Consider the following 20,029-nt stretch of genomic DNA (forward strand, 5'->3'; position numbering starts at 1 on the left):
ATATTTTTGTATATATGTACTTGTATGTTATTTTATATAACATATTTTCAGATGATTGCAATTTTAATCATAAACCTTTAACCTGCTGAATTTCTTAAATGGACTTGTCCAGCTTCTATTTTTAGAACTGTCCATTATCAATATTAGTGATAGACTCTAATAAGATAAGAATATAAATTAACTCGGGCAACAGTACTGAGTATAGAGTCTGGTTAAACTGCTCAAACATGCAGGCTGGCCTGGCTCTATACTAGTGGCAAATGCTGATCACCTTCGGTTGTAGGGGCGTCCTTGGCCACTGCAAAGAAGAGGGGGTATATTGCTTTGCATTTGCCTGTCTGTCGTTCCGTAGACCAAACGGTTTCCGATCAATAACTAAAGAACCCTTAGGCCTAGGAACTTCAAACTTGGTATGGTGATTGGTCATGACCAGCAGATGACCCCTATTGATTTTGGGTCAAGGGGTCAAAGGTCACATTGACCTTGTTGGTAAAAAAAAGTTCTGCACAATAGCTAAAGAAGGCTTAGGCCTAGGAACTTCAAACTTGGTATGATGATTGGTCATGACCAGCAGATGAACCCTATTGATTTTGGGTCAAGGGGTCAAAGGTCACATTGACCTTGTTGGTAAAAAAAAGTTCTGCACAATAGCTAAAGAAGGCTTAGGCCTAGGATCTTCAAACTTGGTATGATGATTGGTCATGACCAGCAGATGAACCCTATTGATTTTGGGGTCAAAGGTCACATTGACCTTGTTGGTAAAAAAAAGTTCTGCACAATAGCTAAAGAAGGCTTAGGCCTTTGAACTTCAAACTTTATACGATGATTGGTCATGACCAGTAGATGACCCCTATTGATTTTGGGGTCAAGGGGTCAGTGTCATATTGACCTTGTACTTAATTAAAGACGGTTTCTGACCAATAACTCAACAACTCAAGTTGCCTTGGTTGATATTTTTATATTAAGCTAAAAATGCTTTTGGTATACACATTTGAAGGTCTTATGCAATATAACAACTTGCCTGGAATTAATGAGACGTACATGATTCATAAAATTTATGCATATATTATTTGGTAAGATTTGTAATAACTTAAATTGCTGCACACAATCTATGGGGTCACAATAATTATTACCTTGTGACTAGTCATGACCAGTAGATAACCCTTATTAATTTTTTGTTCACTAGGTCAGAAGTCATGCATAATAACCTTATCACATGACTAATTGCCTGCCGATAGGGGGCATACATGTTTTACAAACATATCTTGTTAATCAAGATTTCAACATTCCCGTCTTATTTTATTACGTACTAAAATTACCACTCACATCAAATTATTTAAAGCCCTAGATTAGAGTCTGGTGCAATTTGTTTGACAATATTTTGATTTTGAGAATCATTTTCAAACAACTGTTACGTATAAGCAAACATACATGTACCATAACTGACAATTGAAAGGAAAAATGTCTTGTATTTTGCTCAAAGTTTCTGCTGTATTTGTAAGGTTATTGAGGAAGTGTTAAAATATCTACCTCGATATAATTATTCATACATATAGCAGAAAACAGGTATTTGAAGCTTTAAGACCCATTATGCCTCAAAAATTAAAAAAAAAACTTTTTAATTTTGGTGTACTTTTATAGCATTCAAAAAGTAGCTTATTTGCTAGTTACAGGAACCATCTTTCTATCTGTTGCTTTTTGGCAGTAAGTACAGATATTGTGAATTAGTATTTTGTATGGAAGTCAAAATACTAATTTGTTAACATTTTTTTACTATTATGAAAAATTATTTCACATTTATGCTAATTTTTTAACATTTCTCCAAAACCATTATTTAAACATTATAAAATGTTTGCAACTTTTTAAAGAAATAAAAACTTGTTTCTGAGGCGTAATGTGCCTCATTGTCTACTTCCTCTTTAAGCATTTCAATGCCAGAGCTGTAATTTTACATTTTAGTTTGAAAATTTACATTTCAGTGCATTGAGTAACAGCAGGGTGGATTTGAATCCTTTGTTAATGCATTCTTGTTCATTCATTCTGTCATTCTATTTTTAAATGTTGTGCCTTTCTTTGTTTCATCATTATCTTTTATACATGTGATAATAAAAAAAAAAAGATTGAAAAAATACTAGTATATATTTACTTAATTCAAGTCAAAAACATTTGTAAGTCCCGAGTTGACAGTGTTCCTTGCGGGGCTTGCCCTGAACATGATATATCCGTATAAACAAAAAGATCATTTGCTCATCACAGGCTACCAGTCTCTACTATTTTGTCAGCTGTACGGCAAAGCCTTCCTGCATTGCAGTAGCACCGTATTGAAGAGTGGACCACAACCACTTCATTTAGAGGGCCATTAGTCTAAATAAACACCCCAATATCAGTGCTTTTGAGAATAATGACAAAAGTTGTTGGAGAGAGAAATAACATCATAGAGAAAACAAACCAGCGAGGCACATTTTTGTGCCCCCACGTTAGTGGCGGGCATTTAGATTTACCCTTGTCCGTCCGTCCTTCTGTCCGTCCGTTCACTTTTGTGTCGCACGTTACTCAAAAAGTATTTGACCTAGAGTCATGAAACTTTACAGGAATGTTGATCAGCATGTGTAGTTGTGCACCTGGGTATTTTTGTGTGGATATTTTTAGTATTTTCAGAGTTATTGCCCTTGACTTAGTAAAATTTTGCAATTTTCAACTTGTGTTGCATGTAACTCAAAAAGTATTTGACCTAGAGTCATGAAACTTTACAGGAAGGTTGATCAGCATGTGTAGTTGTGCACCTGGGTTTTTTCGTCTGGATATTTTTAGTATTTTCAGAGTTATTGCCCTTGACTTAGTAAAATTTTGCAATTTTAAACTTGTGTCGCATGTAACTCAAAAAGTAATTGACCTAGAGTCATGAAACTTTACAGGAATGTTGATCAGCATGTGTAGTTGTGCACCTGGGTATTTTCGTGTGGATAGTTTTAGTATTTTCAGAGTTATTGCCCTTGACTTAGTAAAATTTTGCAATTTTCAACATGTGTCGCACGTAACTCAAAAAGTATTTGACCTAGAGTCATGTAACTTTACAGGAATATTGATCAGCATGTGCAGTTGTGCACCAGGTATTTTCGTCTGGATTTATTTAGTATTTTTAGAGTTATTGCCCTTCACTTAGAAAATTTTTGCAATTTTCAACTTGTGTCGCAATTTACTTAAAAAGGATTTGACATAGTCATTAAACCTTATGGGCAGGTTGCTCAGCATATTTAGATTTGCACCTGGGGTTTCGCTTGTGGATTTATCCAGTGTTTGTAGAGTTATTTCCCTTGACTTAGTTAAAAGATTGACAGAACAGTGGCGCGGTGGGGGCACCCGTGTCCTATGGACACATTTCTAGTTCATTTTATGTTTGTATAGGGTTAACGCACGTTTTTCCGTGTTATAACGTCTGCAGAGTCCCGAGGAACGGTTGGTACCCGAGCCCGGTAGGGCGAGGGCTCCAACAGTTCCGAGGGACTCTGCAGACTTTATAACACGAAATAAACGTGCGTTGACGCTATTATAGCATAAAATTTTCAAACAGATTCGTGATGTATAGTTTATACAAAACACAATTACATTAAACTCTTGTGCTTGGACGGTATTTATCCAATTCTATGTTTTACGTATGCGTTTCATTTTTCCGGGGCCAACAACTTGGAAAATTCTCGGAACCGAATGAAATTTTGAATTATAATTGATTTAACAAAGCTTGGCCTTTGGAGATTTATTATCTCAAGAAAAAAAAACATTACATTACTCTTCCCTCTACCCAAGACAAAACATGACCCTCAGAAATTCTTAAAATGATTTCAGATTGACGATAGAAAAAAGATCAGTGACATCAGAATCAGTTTTTTTTTTAAGCAAACAAGTTTATAAAAAAATCAGGCACTAAGCATTATTCTCTCAAAGAAAGATAAAGAGCATTTATCAACATTAACATAAATAAAAAACATTTTCTCATATTAATTTTGTGTTATCTAGTTTTGTAAGTTAATCTGAGTGTTAAACTGAATGACAGGTAGATTCTACCGTATTTGTTTACATTGACAACTGTCCGTTTCTTAGAAAGGGCGACAACCAAGATTAGCACCGATGTCTATACGCCGTTTTTCCGGCATAGTTACTGGAATATGCGACTGAGGCCCTCGAATCAATAAATTTCAATATAACAAGAGCGCATGACTCTTCGGCAAACAGGCCAAATCGTCATTTTTTGTTTGTTTGTTTACTGGGCCCTGTATGTATTGCGCATAGGTGAAACCGGGCTATAACAAGAGCGCGTGACTATGTTAACACATGGTTTTGGTCCCGTTATAACATGGGAAAAAGAGGGAAAAATAGCCGATTTTATGCTATAATATCTCTTATAATCATTACAATGTGTATCCTTTAAAAACATTGCTTTAGTTAGTTAATTGCTAAAAAAGTTGATAATAAAATTAAGTAAGTCGAGGAGTTGCTCGATGCTGAACCATCAGAGTTGTTAACATTCTAAAGTCACACTTTTGATATGATCTTCATAAAACTTTGTTAGTGTGTTTGTAGTAATTTTGGACCAGCAAAAAGGCAACATTTGCAGGAAATAAAAGTTAACCATAGGAAACCATGATGACATTAGACAGCTTGCATTAATATAAACATGAATATAAATATTCAAAGCTTCTTAACAGTAATTAATATTTTATTCATTAAGTTTTCTTAAGTTTATTTAATTTCTTCAATGTAGAAAAAAATCTAATCCACAAAGATGTCCACTTTCTCCTAACATTAAGAGTGATTGTCAAGTACATTTATAATTCTATAATAATTTTTGCCGTCTACAGAGTTAGAATCATTCAGTTCTATTATATCCCCATGTTCTATTTGTAAAGCATGTGCTTGATTTTCTATTGTGAAAACTTCACTGTTCTGTTCATTTTGATCGATTACAATTTCCATTGGTTGATTTTGATTATCTGCTGATACTAAGGATATGTTCTGCTCGTTTTGACCAAGTAAAATTTCAACTGGCTGTGCTTGATTTTCGACAGTTGATATTTGTGTCTGAGTATTATCATCAATCACAAGGCTAATTTCTTGCACAGATGAAGGTTCCATATCTAAAACTTTCACTTGATCCTGAAGTAAATAACATTTTACATTTAATATATTAAATCATTTAGTCTAAAGATTTATCCAATAACAAGTACACTTAATGATTATAATGAAGGGCTAATCTGTATTACACATCAAATCACTTGTCCTTCACTAGTAGGTTCAAATGTCAACAGGGAGGTTGAATTAATCCATGTGAAGACGCTATCATATTATAGTTTGTAGAAAGTCAATCATTTTACCCAGAGGCACTCATGTGCCAAAATTTTACAGTACTATACATACATGTATTTTCATAAAAAGTGTTTCTTTACCGTATATTAATTCAATGGTTGGTGTCTCTTTAAGTTTTGTCAGAACTAATATGTGCATTCACACGAGCTAAAAAAAAATACGGAGCAGACAAGAATTTGCTAAAAGACCAACAGATAGAGAGATGACACTGATGATAACATATATAATATGACCATTCTTGCATAATATGAAATTATTTTGAAACAAAGTATAAGTTTTGTCACTTGAATGTGTTACATTCCATTTCATATAAGACTTGTACATCAGCTTTTACGTTGTCGGATACCCACGGCCGAACCATTAACATTTATTTAATCACATGTTATGTTATATGTTAATCAACTGTGGGTATCACACGATGAGCTTTTATAGCAACTGCTAATGTTCTCCCTTTAAGACATTAAAGAATAAAGTGTACATCAAGCAGTTTGAATAAATACAATAAAAATCAATCAGGTAATCTTTACGGCTTACTTTACCTCATCACTAGTTTTTCCTGCAGCTAGAAGTAAATTTGCAATATCCTGCATGGCAAGTTCCGAGTGACCTATAGATTCTGGGGCTTCTATGACATACTGATATGTATTTGAGCCTTGTGCTACTTCCACCACGAGGGATGAGGAGGAATGTTGTGGAACATTCTGCACTATGTTTGTGGAGAAGTTGTTCTGTGAATCTGTATCATTAGTGATTACAGCAGCCTGATTGTCCTATAAATACAAATTTTGTTTTTTTGACACATAAAGGTAATCTACACAAAATGTACTATTAAATTTTGGTTGTTCATCCTGAACATCATGCTCAAGACCATTTTGAGTATTTGAAAATGTTTAAATGACCAAACTATAAAATTATGGAAACAAAAACTATGGAAACAAAAATAGATACAATGTATGTTAAAATTACAATACATCATCTCATTATTTCAAATACAAATCAATTTAATAAAACTACAAGTACCAGGGGTTATCCAAAAATACAGACTATCTTTAATTTGTAAAATCTATTTGAGATCATAATTTATGTAACTTTCTATCTGAAATTTATAAAAAGAAAATTTAATACAATAAATACAGAAAGCTTCATACATATGTTTAATGTATTGTCATGTAATAAACAAGAGCTGTCAGAAGGACAGCGCGCTCGACTATTCTAAGTGCTTGATAGTAAAAGAGCCTTGATAATGTTAAATTTTTTAAGTTCACAAAAAGGGCTAATTTTTTGTTATAAATTCATGTTATAGGCCTTAGAGAGAGTCTAACTATACAGTATTGGCTTGACTATTTGGAAGGTAATGTCACAAGGGTGTTTTATTGAGTATAATAATACTAATTACCTATGAATACATAAATTTGACAGAAAAGGTACAAAGGCTTGTTATTAAGATGTTTTATCAAGTAAATCACTGCTTTATTATTATGAATACATAAAATTGTCCGTAAAAAGGCACAAACCCTTCAGTAGTTATTGAGACAAGCAAAACTTTACCATGAATTTCTAAGTTGAAAAAGGGGAGAAAAATCAGCCTAAATGCAAGATAGAATTATGGATCTTTGTCAGTGACCTACAATTATGACCCTAAATGCATATGTGAAGTTTTAAATTAATATCTTTAATAGTTATTGAGATATGTAAAACTTGCACGTAAACATTAACCAAGAGACTAAGTAGAAAAGGGGATATGAATCAGCCTTAATGCAAGACAGAGTTATGGAACTTGGTCAGTGACGAAGGGAGCGTACATACAATTATGACCCTCCAATTATGACCCTAAGTGCATGTGTAAAGTTTCAAGTAAATATCTTTGAAGACCTTTAACCTTTAACCAAAATTTCTTAGTTTCAAAGGGGCAAATAATTCTGCAAATATTGCAGGCAAAGTTATGCAATTTTGCAAACTGATGTACCTTGTTACTATAAATAAGTATTGTAAGTTTCAATTGAATATCTCAAGCAATAATTGAGATATTTGACTTTACAAAAAACTTTAACCAAAATTTCTAAGTTAAAAAGGGGCATAATTCTGTCAATATTGTAGGCAGAGTTATCCAACTTGTCAATCTGATGTACCTTGTTACTATAAATAAGTATTGTAAGTTTCAATTGAATATCTCAAGTAATAATTGAGATATTTGACTTTACAAAAAACTTAAACCAACGCAGACGCGGACGCTGACACCGACGCCGACGCCGGGGCGACTACAATAGCTCTCATATTCTTCGAATAGTCGAGCTAAAAAATACAAATTAACATAAACAAGTAACATTCCCATTCTAAAATTATAACAAAAGTCCATGTATTATGGGATAACCCCTTGTATAGACTAATAGATACATTTTTTTAATGTACAATTCTGCAGGTACTACCCGTACGAAAAAGTAAGACGGAATCCGCCTTATATAAGGCGGATTCCATCTAAAATATTCAGAAAATCCACATTTTCCTGCTAGGTTAAGGCGGACATGGAATTTCTAGCAAAGTCCGCCTAAGTTTCTGAAATTTCCGCCTAAATTCTCAAACAGATTCCGCCTAGAGCTTAGGCAGAAAAGGATAAATGTAAAGTCTTAGGCGAAAAATTCAACTTAGTCTTATTTCTTAGGCGTAACTTCCGACTTAGTCATTCAAGGAAACCTTGTGTGTTATGCGGCCAACTCAATTTAAGCGGAATTTCTGACTTCATCATATTTTGAATATTAGTACACACTGTCAATCAAAAATAACATAATTATGTATATTTACATATTCTAATGATTTAATCATTATTTTTACATAAGTATTTCCATTATTGTTTAATGGTAGGCCTGATCTTTTACAGTAACTGTTAGTATTAGCTTTTGAATATTAAAATGTGTGACAGTTGAATAACAGTATTTAATTCTTATCACTGAAACTTGTCTTATTTGACACCATTTTGTGTCGATTGTGACCACCCTCCCCAAACCAAAAGAAAAGCTTGCGGTAAGCTTGATGCAAGCTTACATTGGCTATTTATGCTTGCTGTAAGCTTGCCAGTTAAATTTCATACAGAATTCTTTAACTTGCGCACTAAGCTTACAAGAACAATTTTTGTCACATTAGCTTGCGCAAGCTTCTTTGAAAATTTGGACTTAGAAAATTCTGTGATTAAAGCAGTCTGGGAAATAAAAAGTAGTGAAAATTTTCTAAGCACAAAAACTTTAAAATGTTTATAAAAATCATTTCACTCAAACTAATTAGCATTTATATAATATAATGGGATTCAAATGATAACATTTCTTTCAATTAGTTTTTATCTGCCTGTCTAATACATTCTATGTTTTTAAGATTCATATAACTTTATCAAATTTTTTAATTACTGTTATTAAAATCTTGTTACTTTCTCAAAATTATTAATTAATGCCATGTCAAAAATTAGAGAACACCACAATGTGGCATCTGCATGATGTGACAGTAAAAAAAAGAAAATCACCCAAAATCAAAATGAAAGAGGAAATCATACAAATTTTTAATAAAAGTTTTCAACACAATTAAACTAAGATAAAGTCAGTATTTTAAATTAATTATTATGAAAGTTAACAAAATTCACATTTCTTAACAACTGTGAACAATTACAATCAAATATAATGTCAACATTATATATTGTCTAATGACTAATTGTTTTTTTTTCTTTCAATCACTTGTTAATTTGTTTTATTTATGTCTAATTTTTAATTCATTTGCACATTCAGTATATCCCTTCTTTTAATTAAACATTAACTATCTTGTGCAGAAGTTATTGATAGCATAATCATGGTCTCCCATGATGAGTATTAATTGTAGACTGTTGGTAACATACTGTATATGCCATAAACATTAATTTTGTAACTGGTCAGAGTGAGTGGTTGGTCAAGTGCAACTAATTACTTTCTCCCTGCTGTTTACATAATAGCCCAGTGTCAAACTCACCTATCTAATATAAAGGAAAGTGTGAGATAAGTGGGGTTTACAACATGTAATCTAATATCCTGAACCAATCTGGTATCAGGATCTGATCTCAGAAAATTCAAATATTACTCAGAGGAAGTTCATTTGGACCTCAGTGCTTATAACATTAGGAGTAGAGTTAAACATGTGACTTAAGTGCCATTTAGATGAAACAACTTAATAAATGTGAACTTTAATAAAATTATAATGGGACATTAAATGAGTTCTTCAGTCAGATGGAAATGTTCAATGGAATAATGGTAAGTTATTTACACTATTTTCATACAAGTTGACAGTCTTTTCAAATTTACCTTGTAAATGATTTACACTTTTTAATTCTAGTTTTTCGTCATAAATTTTACATATGTGCTGGTGTAAATCTTTTTCACTTAGTGTTATTGAGTGGGAATTTTCAAATCTGCCCTTTTTACCAGTAAATTTCATTCCTGGTCATGATGTTTCATTAATAAACATTTACATTCTTGGGATATTTCAGTAAATTATGGGTTTATATTAACTGAGTACTTGAAACTTTTTTAACTATCAGAAAAGCATTTTGAATTTACTCAATTTATAATAAATATATGTATTCAGTAGTGATTTTTTTTAATTTACAGGAAAACTTACAATGCCCACAGGTACCATAGAAAGTTTCAAATTATAATGATGATGAAGAAGAAGAAAATTGAGTTGATAACAGAAATAATTGATGGTTAGTTTTGTTATTCAATAAGGTTAGATAACTGATAAAAATAATGAAATAAATAATAATCATTGATTTGAACAATTTTCAATCTTAGTTAAACAACTTTCAATGTAGTATATTATTTCCATTTAAACAAAATGATTGTATAGATTTAATTTTTGTATATTAAAGATTTACTTACTTAATTACAATATTATTTATCTTAAAGGTTTGTAAAATACTTAAATGCATGTATTACTTTCACTAGTTAAAATTGTTGTCAATTTAAAAGCAAAAGTTCTAATAAAGATTCATGATCAATTCTGATGTAGCAGTCATTTAACCAGTAGGAATGCAAATAATTTTCAAATGTATTGTTTATAACAATTATAAACAATTGCATTGCTAGATATAGATCTACATGTTGTTGACATTATTTATAGCAATATTTAACAAAATTGAAAACTATTGCAGCTTGAAGAACAATTTTAAATTTATAAATAATTATTAAACTGGCAAGATTGCCAAAAAATAAAATTTTACTATTGCCTAAAAAATAATATTTTACTATGCCTGTGCTTTCAAATATTGATCTTTTTAATTACATGATAATAATACCAATCATATGCATACAAAACATAAATAATTAATTATTATACAAATATTTTTCAGTGTGTACACCAGGCTTTAAATGATATGGATAGTTGTGTGCCACAGTGAAGCCATTCTGAAAGACTGAATCTGTAAAGGACATGATTTATCATATTACAACATGGATACTTATTTGGAAAAAAACAAACAGTTATCTTAAATAAATATTTTGTTTTATATTTTCTCAGCTTGGTAGACATTTATTATTTTTTGTATTTGTGCAATAGAATAATGTTTGTTAAGATCTCTAATGGAAATCTAGAAATATTAGTTGAAATGAATAAATTAATTTTATTATATATTAGTTTATTAAAATATTATACCTTATTACATGACAATTAAAATTTTTTATTTGTTACAAGGCGGAAATTTTTCCGCCTAGGATGTTTCCTGCGGAATCCGCTTAAGGTAGGCGGAATCCGCCTAAGGTAGGCGGAATCCGCCTAAGGTAGGCGGAATCGGCTGACATAGCCAGACTTTAAGCAGAATATTTAAATGAGCAAAGGCGGATTCCGTCTAGATAGGCGGATTCCACCTTAGCTCATTTAAATATTTCGCACCATATTCCGCTTAAGGTCCGCCTAAGAAGCAATATTCAACTCTATTCAGTTTAAGGCGGAATCCGCTTTACTACATAGGCGGATTCCACCTACAGTCAGGGCGGAAGTTTTCGTACGGGTAATCACATTTTTACTCAAGGAATTAACATAATTATCTGTTTCAAGCAAGTTTAACTCCTGCTTGCACTGAATTATAGAGTATTTATTCTGTATTAAAGTATATGTTTATTGTACCTGAAAAGTTTCTTCACTTTCTGGGAGAATTTCTGTACCAGATATTGCTGACATGACTTTGTTAGGGTACCCATTTTTCGTTGTAATTATCTGCATTATTTCACCAGCTGATTTTGTCTGAGGTAAGATGTCATCATTTTGTAGTAGTTCTCCATGTGCCTTCAGCTTATGAAGTTTCAAATAAGATTGCTCTAGAAATCCTTGTACACAAGTGTCACATTTGTAAGGGAAGGCATCCGAGTGATCCCCATGTACATGTTCAATTAGACGTATCTTATGAGTAAAGCTTTCACTACAGTACGAACAATAAAACTTATCCTCTTCACTCTTGTCATAAACGCTATTTTTAGGGACCACAGGAACTTGAAAGTCTTTAATATGATGTACTGACATCATGTGTTCTTTCAAAAGAGGAGCTTTTATAAAACTGGTTTTACATTCTTTGCAAGAATAAGGGAAAATATTGAAGTGTACAAGCTGAACATGGGTAATCATGGGTATTTTTTGTGAAAACCCCTTCCCACAGTACGAACAATGGAAACTTTCAGACTGTGGTTGATGAATTGCACTGATATGTCTTTTTAAATTATATTCAAAATTAAAACATTTACCACATGTTGTACATGTAAACTTCTTAGCCAAATTAGACCCATGAGATTTCATGTGACGCCTTAACTGAGATTTATTGTAAAATTGTTTCTTACAGGTATCACACTTGACATATTTATTACCATAATGAATTAAATCAATATGTTGTCTGAGTGAGCCATGAGATCTGAAAGAAGCTGTACATAGATGGCAAAACGCTTTCTTCCCAATATCAACATGCATGTTACGGACATGCATTCTCAAATTTGATAGGTTACTACTTTTGTAGTCACAGAGTGGACAGGGGAAATCCAAATCTTTATGAGCAGTCTCCTTATGGTTATTCAAACTTGAACTGTCAATAAATGTTTCCCCACAAAAGGAACAAGAACACTCCTTTAGTCTAGAAATTTCTTTCAAGTATTCATCTTGTGCTGCTGTTTTCCTGTGTACCTTCAAAACATGTTTATATATATTTATATATCCATAAAGCTTTTTCCCACACATTTTGCATTCAACAATTTTACCCCTGGTCTGTTTTATAATTTCCGACACCACACCTTTACTAAGTATTTCCTGCACTTGTTCCTTAAGCTTCTTAGAGTAACTTCTATTTTCTTTACAATCCACATTATGGTTATTTACTTTCCTATTTTTCTTTTTAAATCTATTACTTTCTTCATCACTGCTACTATCAGATAACGATAAAGACCCATTGTCACTATCATCACCATCAATTCCTGCACTCTTTACTAAAGCCATTAACTTTGAGTTAAGCTTTCTACCTCTTAAACCATATCTCTTTGCAGGAAAGTTTCCATCAGTATCCGTCTTTTTCAAAGATTCATCAATTTTCTCTCCAGAGTCAGACATGCATAAATTTTCCGAACCTTTTGAAATTGCTGAATTTAAACAATCTGGGGATCCTGCATCCTTTTCTAGTAAGCACTTTACTTTCTTTGGCCTGCCTCTCTTTCGCTTTACTGTGGGTAATGTTTTGGGAGATACAATTTCAGCATCAGATATATTTCTCTGTATTACAGAGACTCCTTCACATTTGTTCTTTGTTTCCTCTCTATCAATATCTTCTTGTTCAGCAGGATTTTGAGATTTTGTTGAAATTAGAACACTTTCAACAATATCATTATGACTTTTAATAGTTTTATGCTGTTCCTTAGTTGTTGTGTTAATGTCATCCTCTATACTATTTATTATGCATTTATATATACCGTCTGACAGTGAAAATGGAAGTCTATCAAATGTTATCTTCAGGTGAGCTTGCAAATTCGCAAATGTTAGGTTTATTTCTTGCTTAAGGGTAGGCAAAATGCACTTTCTTTTGAAGGCGGAATTCTCATCTTTCTCAACAGTTTCCAATGCTTCTTTCAAACATTTAAAAGGTAACTGTATTTCAAAACACTGAATGATTGTTTCAGAAGTCATTGTTGAGAACTTTTGTTAAAATAAGTCTTGCAAAACGAGAGCAAAATTTACCAAAACCATCCAGCTTGTTTGCGTTTTTGTAAGAATTTTAAATGCGTGAAAATCGGTTAAGTTTGAATACCACTAAATCGAGTGAACATGACTAATTAATGCGCGTACATGTACATGTGTGAAACGAATGTATATCAAAATCCCCTTGATCATAATCCCCTTGGTTGAAAAATGACATAGTGATCGAAATCCCCTCAACAGAAATGACCGGGTGTTCATAATCCCCTTGATGGATAGTCAAAATCCCCTTGGCAAAAATGATGGGGTGGTCAAAATCCCCTCAACTTGTGAAAAACAACCCCCTTTACTCAATATTCTTTTTCCTTTGATCTTTTGTCACTCCAGCTAAACTATTGTGTTACATAAAGAAATGTTGCAAACAGCAGTTACATTGAGTAGAGGAAAGAGTATGGAGTATACTTTAGCAATATAATACAGGTTATTTTTAAATACTCCAATGTTGTCATTTTCATGTTAATATAAAATATAAAACCAGACATAATATTTCACTCTTATTTATTTTCTGACAGCACATTTTACATATGTTAGCACATTCAAGTTTAAGTTATTATCTGGAAAGATCTAAAGCTAGTGTGCAACAAATTTGCCTTTAAAGGTGTTTATCATTGCAAAGATTAATTGATTGTTTGTTACATATAACTATAATTGCAATGATTAATTATAATCAACTATCATTTATTTGTTTGTATTTTACAATTTTCTCAGCAATAATAACATCAATAAAGGGTGTCATTATTAACTGGCTGTGACAAACATACACCTTTTAATTGTTTGTATGCTTTTCTCTTTTTTTTCAGCAATTCTTGAAGCAGTTGGTTCTTAAATTCATTGAACTAAAAAGAAAAATAAGAAAAGAAATTATTTGAGGGGATTTTGACTACCCACTGAGGGGATTATGACCACCCCTTTATTTTTGCCAAGGGGATTATGATAACCCTGTCATTTCTGTTGAGGGGATTTCGATCACTATGTCGTTTATCAACCAAGGGGATTATGATCAAGGGGATTTTGAGCGTCTCCCGTGTGAAACGGGCCTATAGATAACGATTAATTCATAACCTAGGCATCCCTTTTTCTCACCACAATCTATTGTTACAACTCAGTCAAAGAAAAAAAAAACTCGGACTTTATCGTATAATAAGAGATCTGAATAAGTATAATTATTAAGTTTTTTCTTTATTATATAATCTCGGGGGGGGGGGGGGGGAATCCCGGGATCCGGGATCCGGGATCGTATTAGATATATAGGGAAAACTCCTAAACTATATTTGTGTTGATTATTGTCGTAATGAGAGGCGATTAAACGTTAACTATTTATTTCTTTAATTGTATGTAATGAACAGTAAATGAATTTAACTTAAGATTTAAATATATTTCGAGTTATTTATTAACAAACTTAAAATGCGGAAATCACAATACTTGTAATTATAGTATAATTGGAAAAATCAAAGTTTTTGTTAATACAATATTTGGCTTAATTTTATGTTCATGTATTTAAATATTATTTTTAGAAAAGATCAGAAGATATACTTAACATAATTGATAACAAAAAAAAAAACTTTTGACGTGTATGACAGGTGGTCAATTCCCGGGATCTCTCATGTACTGTTTAATAGATTCCGGCTTTTCTGAAAGCAAGATGGTAATGGTCAATTTCCCGGGATATATATATCTTATACGATCCCGGCTTTTCTTAATGCGATTTTCCGGGATCTCTTATATCTAATAAGGAAAATCAACTATTTTTCGTGACCATTATGGTTGAGTATTTATACATTATTGTAAATACAAGTTCGACTTAATTGGCATGCTTATTTTACGTAAAAGGCGTGTAAAATACTATATAAAAATGCTGATTTATCTGCAAATTAACAAATGTCTTGTTGTTTTTCTAATGATATATACTATACCAGAAGGCTTTCACGTTGAAGAAGAAAAAAGAAAGAATACAAATGTCAAACATAAGGTATATATTACAGATGTTTAACAAGTAATCAAGTTCCATCATCATGGATCGTATAAAAAATAACATGTTCCACTTATAAACAGATATGAATGTCTAAAATGAATATTTTTAAAAGAAGAACAAATTATTTGTCAATTTTTAATATAAAATGAAAAAGAACTGTAGCGGACCTCATTTTCCTAAAAAAATATGTCCAGTACAGGACCCAAAACGTATCGTCCATGGTGTTAATTAACATTGGTGTATTAAAGGTGTTTAGTGACACTTCCGACTATGGCCAATAGACCGAATGATAATTTACTCTTTATCTGCAGCCAATTGTATAAACGATGGTTAAAATATACCACGGTAAGTTAATAACCGCGGTATATATTGTGGTTAGGTAACCGCGCGGTTATTCCATTTGTACAAACAAATTAACCACAAGGTAACCTAACCACGCAAAACTGAAAATTTAACCATGGTAATATTACCAATGATGCACCACGATGTGACGTAATTTTCGCGGACAAACCTCAGACATCGTTTTTCTTGTTGAATAGTGCTTTTTTATATGTCTTATGCTTGACTTTGATATAATGAATTAAATTCTTTTGCTGCATTTATTGCTAGATAATGATGAAATGAAACAAGAATGATCTAATTCTAATTTATTTTATCATAAAATGTGAAAAGATACATGTATACCGCGGGAAATTAAAAAACAAAACCAATTAAGCCATAGACTACATTGTAGGTCCACATTTTTTAAATGTTGTCTATAAAACTTAAATATAATATGCTATTAATCTAGATCTTCTGAACAAGTTACATAATTATTCAATACATGTATTCATATATGCAACTGCAGAGATCGTGTGCTCGTTGAACAATAATAATGGCGAAACCTGTCTTCCATACAAAAAGCTGTGATGTAATCAATATTATTGATGTCATCGTGTATACTATGACGTAGAAACTTCATTCAAGTTTACAAGTTAGTTTATACGTCATTGACTAATATAAATATAAACAAGAGATCGTGGATATTTTTTTGTTATATTATATTGATTTGTGATTTTGTGTCATAAAGGAGTGAATCCGAGGGATATTATCTTAATCTATACATGTACTGTAGATAGAATAAACTTTTGCAGAGACACTGACAGGTAAGACCTTTTTAAATACATGTACAGTATACAGTATAGATCTTATTTATGCAGTTGTTGAAATGCACTGTGATCACAAGTTGCTTGAAAATAAATGCTATGTTGATGGGTTTTTTTTAACAATAGCTGCTTCGTCTGGTTGTCCTTGCGATTGTATTTTTGCATGTGTGTTATCTATGCAGATGAAAAACCGCGTTTTGTGTATTTAAATCCACAATGATTAAAAATTTTCGTGGTATCAGCGCTTGGTTCCGTCATTGAAGTCTGACAAGTTTTTTAATGCTGTCTGCAGCAAATCAATATCTTTTCTGTAACTCCTCGTCCGTCAAATCAGTCACCTATCTGTCAATTCGTCGGAATTGTGGGGTTGTCTGTGCTTACACGTAAAATGTCCGCCATGTTTGTTTTGGTTACCGTGCAGTTACCAAGCTTCAGTACCTGGGTTAGATTTAACCGTGGTTAAAGCGCGGTTATTGGTTTTGATATTTTTTATACAATCACTTACCGCGAGGTTACCGGGCTGGTTACCGTAACCGTGTGGTAACCGCGCGGTTAAATTGTTTATACAATTGGCTGCAGTACGTCTAATACGATAACGGTTTTTCTGAAAACTATATATTCTTGAAATGGTCAATACCCGGGATCCCTATGTGTTTTAATACGTTCCCGGCTTATCTGAAAAATATCTTCTTGGACTGGTCAATTCCCGGGATCCCTATATGTTTAACACGATCCTGGCTTATCTGAAAAATATATTCTTGGACTGGTCAAATCCCGGGATCCCTATATGTTTTAATAGGATCCCGGCTTTTCTGGCTGCGGTTCGTATTACATTGAAAATAGTAATTCACGTTACATAACTTTATGAAAATTTATATGCGCAAGATCATGGTAATTGAAAAATATAATGATGAAGCAATTAAAAAATTCAACACCTTAATTCGAATTTAATAGCTATTGCGTTAAAGATTAATTATACTTAAAATTGATATTTTATAATACTGATAATTTCTCTTTCTACTTATGTTTCATATTTTCTGAATGTAAAACAAACATATTTTAGTGCAGACATGTAAGATATATTATCTTTACACACGATATCAGTAAACACAGTGTGAAACACGGTCCATTAAAGGCAATTTTAAAAGAAAGACCAAATAACTTGACACTGTAAAATGCTTTTGCCAATAAAACAAGTTTGAGTCTTGCAACATCAAAATATTGTGTCACAAAGCGAATTAATTGAGAAAAGATAAAAAAAACCATTATCATAAAATTATACTTCACGCCAGTTTAATGCACTGCATATTTTATGAAAGGTACAATGAATTATATTGTGATATTTTCAACTTAATATTTTTATATTTTTCATATTCTGCTTATTAGATAATGTAAAGAAAATATTTTGCTTCATTTAACGTATTTATAAATAAGGTGACAAACGTACACAGAAATTTCGTTAATAATTGAAAAATACTTATTTCTGTAACAACTGTGTTTTTTTAATACTAGTTGGAAGTCATTCTTTGGGATCAAATCAGGGCCTCAAATCAGTGAGACATGGCCAATGTCATAAAGCCCTTAGGGTGATCATTTAGCTAAAGTCGGATCATCATTAAATAACTGGCACAAGTGACGTTATCTGATGTAATGTTATGCACCCTGTTGATTTATGATATCACGGCCCTGTGTCGCTTAATTGTAATTACAACATATGCACCCTGTTGATTGGCCTAGCGTCGCTTACAGATACAAATATTTTTATTAATGAAATAATTTCTGTGACAGTAAAGATTATATTAATTTACATATTACTCTTAATCATTTACATATTACTCTTAATCACATCTGCAAAACCTCTTTGAGTCAATTATACGTATATAATATATATTTAGAAATTAATTACGAAGAACAGATTAACCACGTGCATTTTTAATTAAAATTGTGAAACTGTATATATGTACTAGGCAAAGTTATTTTACTTGTATAATACTTTTATGTTTACTATTACCACGGCACATGTTTATGTTCTTCCTTGTTAATTTGTGTCATAATCATATATAATACTTTTTTTTATTATCTTATAAGAATAGATTTGTAATATCAACAATATCTTATTTTCGTCTACTGTGAATCCTAATACTTGAGAAAAGTCATTGCCACCTGGTTTTCGATTTTTTCAGGAACGTTTATATATAATATACATCCCTGGTTCTTTGTAAGATTTCTATACCGCATAATGAAATACAATCAATATGTATGGTTATAACAGGTACATATATTAACGTTATAAATACGACAAAATCATGCATAAATCGCGAATATCATGTAAATTATTACCTAAAACTTCTATCTTTTTATTTACTTTTCTTAAAATCTTGGTACATTTTTCGCGAGTTTGGTTTTCTTGAAATATTTTGGTTTATCTGGAGGCATGCAGCTTTAAAACGAATTATCATACTGAAACATGTGTTTATTTACATGTCTGTATATGTGAAGTTTTGTAACGAAAGTTATTTAGATATATTGCCTGAACATTTGAGACGATTTGTAACTAGATTACGAACTTCTGCACACAACCTAAGAATACAAACTGGCAGATATGCTAGAAACAGAATACATGCAATACAATAGAAATGAACGCTACTGCCAATGTTGTTCTTTAAGAGACTTAGAAGACGAATTTTATTTTGATCTTATATGCCCATGTTATACAAATATTCGTAACCTTTATATTAAAAGATATTATTTTGTTTACCCAAGTATGTACAAATTTATTGCATTGCTCTGGGACATAATATATCTTATGTCCCAGCATTGGTGCAAAGTAATATAATAGAAATGAACAATGTAAATTAGCATTTTATTACACAAATGATATAACTGTTAGAACTTCTCTATTAAATAATGTTCAATGATAGATCAAAATTTTTTATTTTAAAGTTTTGATATTGATTTTCTTCCTTAAATATGTTCACCCTCACTTAACTGAGGCTTAATAACAATCAACGTAAGTTTCATTACAATTATTGATATCTTTATATTATTTATATCATGAGTTCTTTACATTGATTGCACTGAAAGTACATGTTACTTGAATATTAATATGTATGTGATATTGTACTATGTATAAATCCGAAATAAAAGTTCTGTTCTGTTTTGTGTTTGTTCAAAATGAACTAGCTACTTCTACCTTACTGATACATGATTTAGATACATGTATATTATCATAGAATTAATTGATTGCCAACTTGTATTGACCTTCTTTATATACCCATTATTATATATATTTAAACTATGCCGCATGCCACTCAATAAT

The 20,029-nt window shown here is 31.8% G+C and overlaps 1 protein-coding gene and 1 long non-coding RNA gene across 3 annotated transcripts; one reads left to right on the forward strand and one right to left on the reverse strand.

Annotated features, from left to right (window-relative positions):
* Positions 1 to 4,397: 4,397 nt before the first annotated feature.
* Positions 4,398 to 13,592, reverse strand: LOC132752962 (zinc finger protein 37 homolog). The gene is made up of 3 exons (XM_060743378.1): positions 11,494 to 13,592; positions 5,901 to 6,131; positions 4,398 to 5,151 (listed from the first exon to the last, which is right to left on the reverse strand). The coding sequence occupies exons 1-3, from the start codon at positions 13,522 to 13,524 to the stop codon at positions 4,801 to 4,803; spliced, it is 2,613 nt and encodes an 870-aa protein (XP_060599361.1). The 5' UTR covers positions 13,525 to 13,592; the 3' UTR covers positions 4,398 to 4,800.
* On the forward strand, positions 8,740 to 10,996 carry LOC132752959 (uncharacterized). Of its 2 annotated transcripts, XR_009628882.1 has the most exons (3): positions 8,740 to 9,623; positions 9,981 to 10,075; positions 10,721 to 10,996. It is a non-coding gene; the product is annotated as an uncharacterized LOC132752959 (long non-coding RNA). The 2 variants fall into 2 exon arrangements; XR_009628881.1 differs by lacking the exon at positions 8,740 to 9,623 and having other exon boundaries at positions 9,642 to 10,075.
* Positions 13,593 to 20,029: the final 6,437 nt, after the last annotated feature.

Source organism: Ruditapes philippinarum, unplaced genomic scaffold (assembly GCF_026571515.1).
Source record: "Ruditapes philippinarum isolate M1 unplaced genomic scaffold, ASM2657151v2 ctg5223_1_1_1_1, whole genome shotgun sequence".
NCBI classification, from domain to species: Eukaryota; Metazoa; Mollusca; class Bivalvia; order Venerida; family Veneridae; genus Ruditapes; species Ruditapes philippinarum.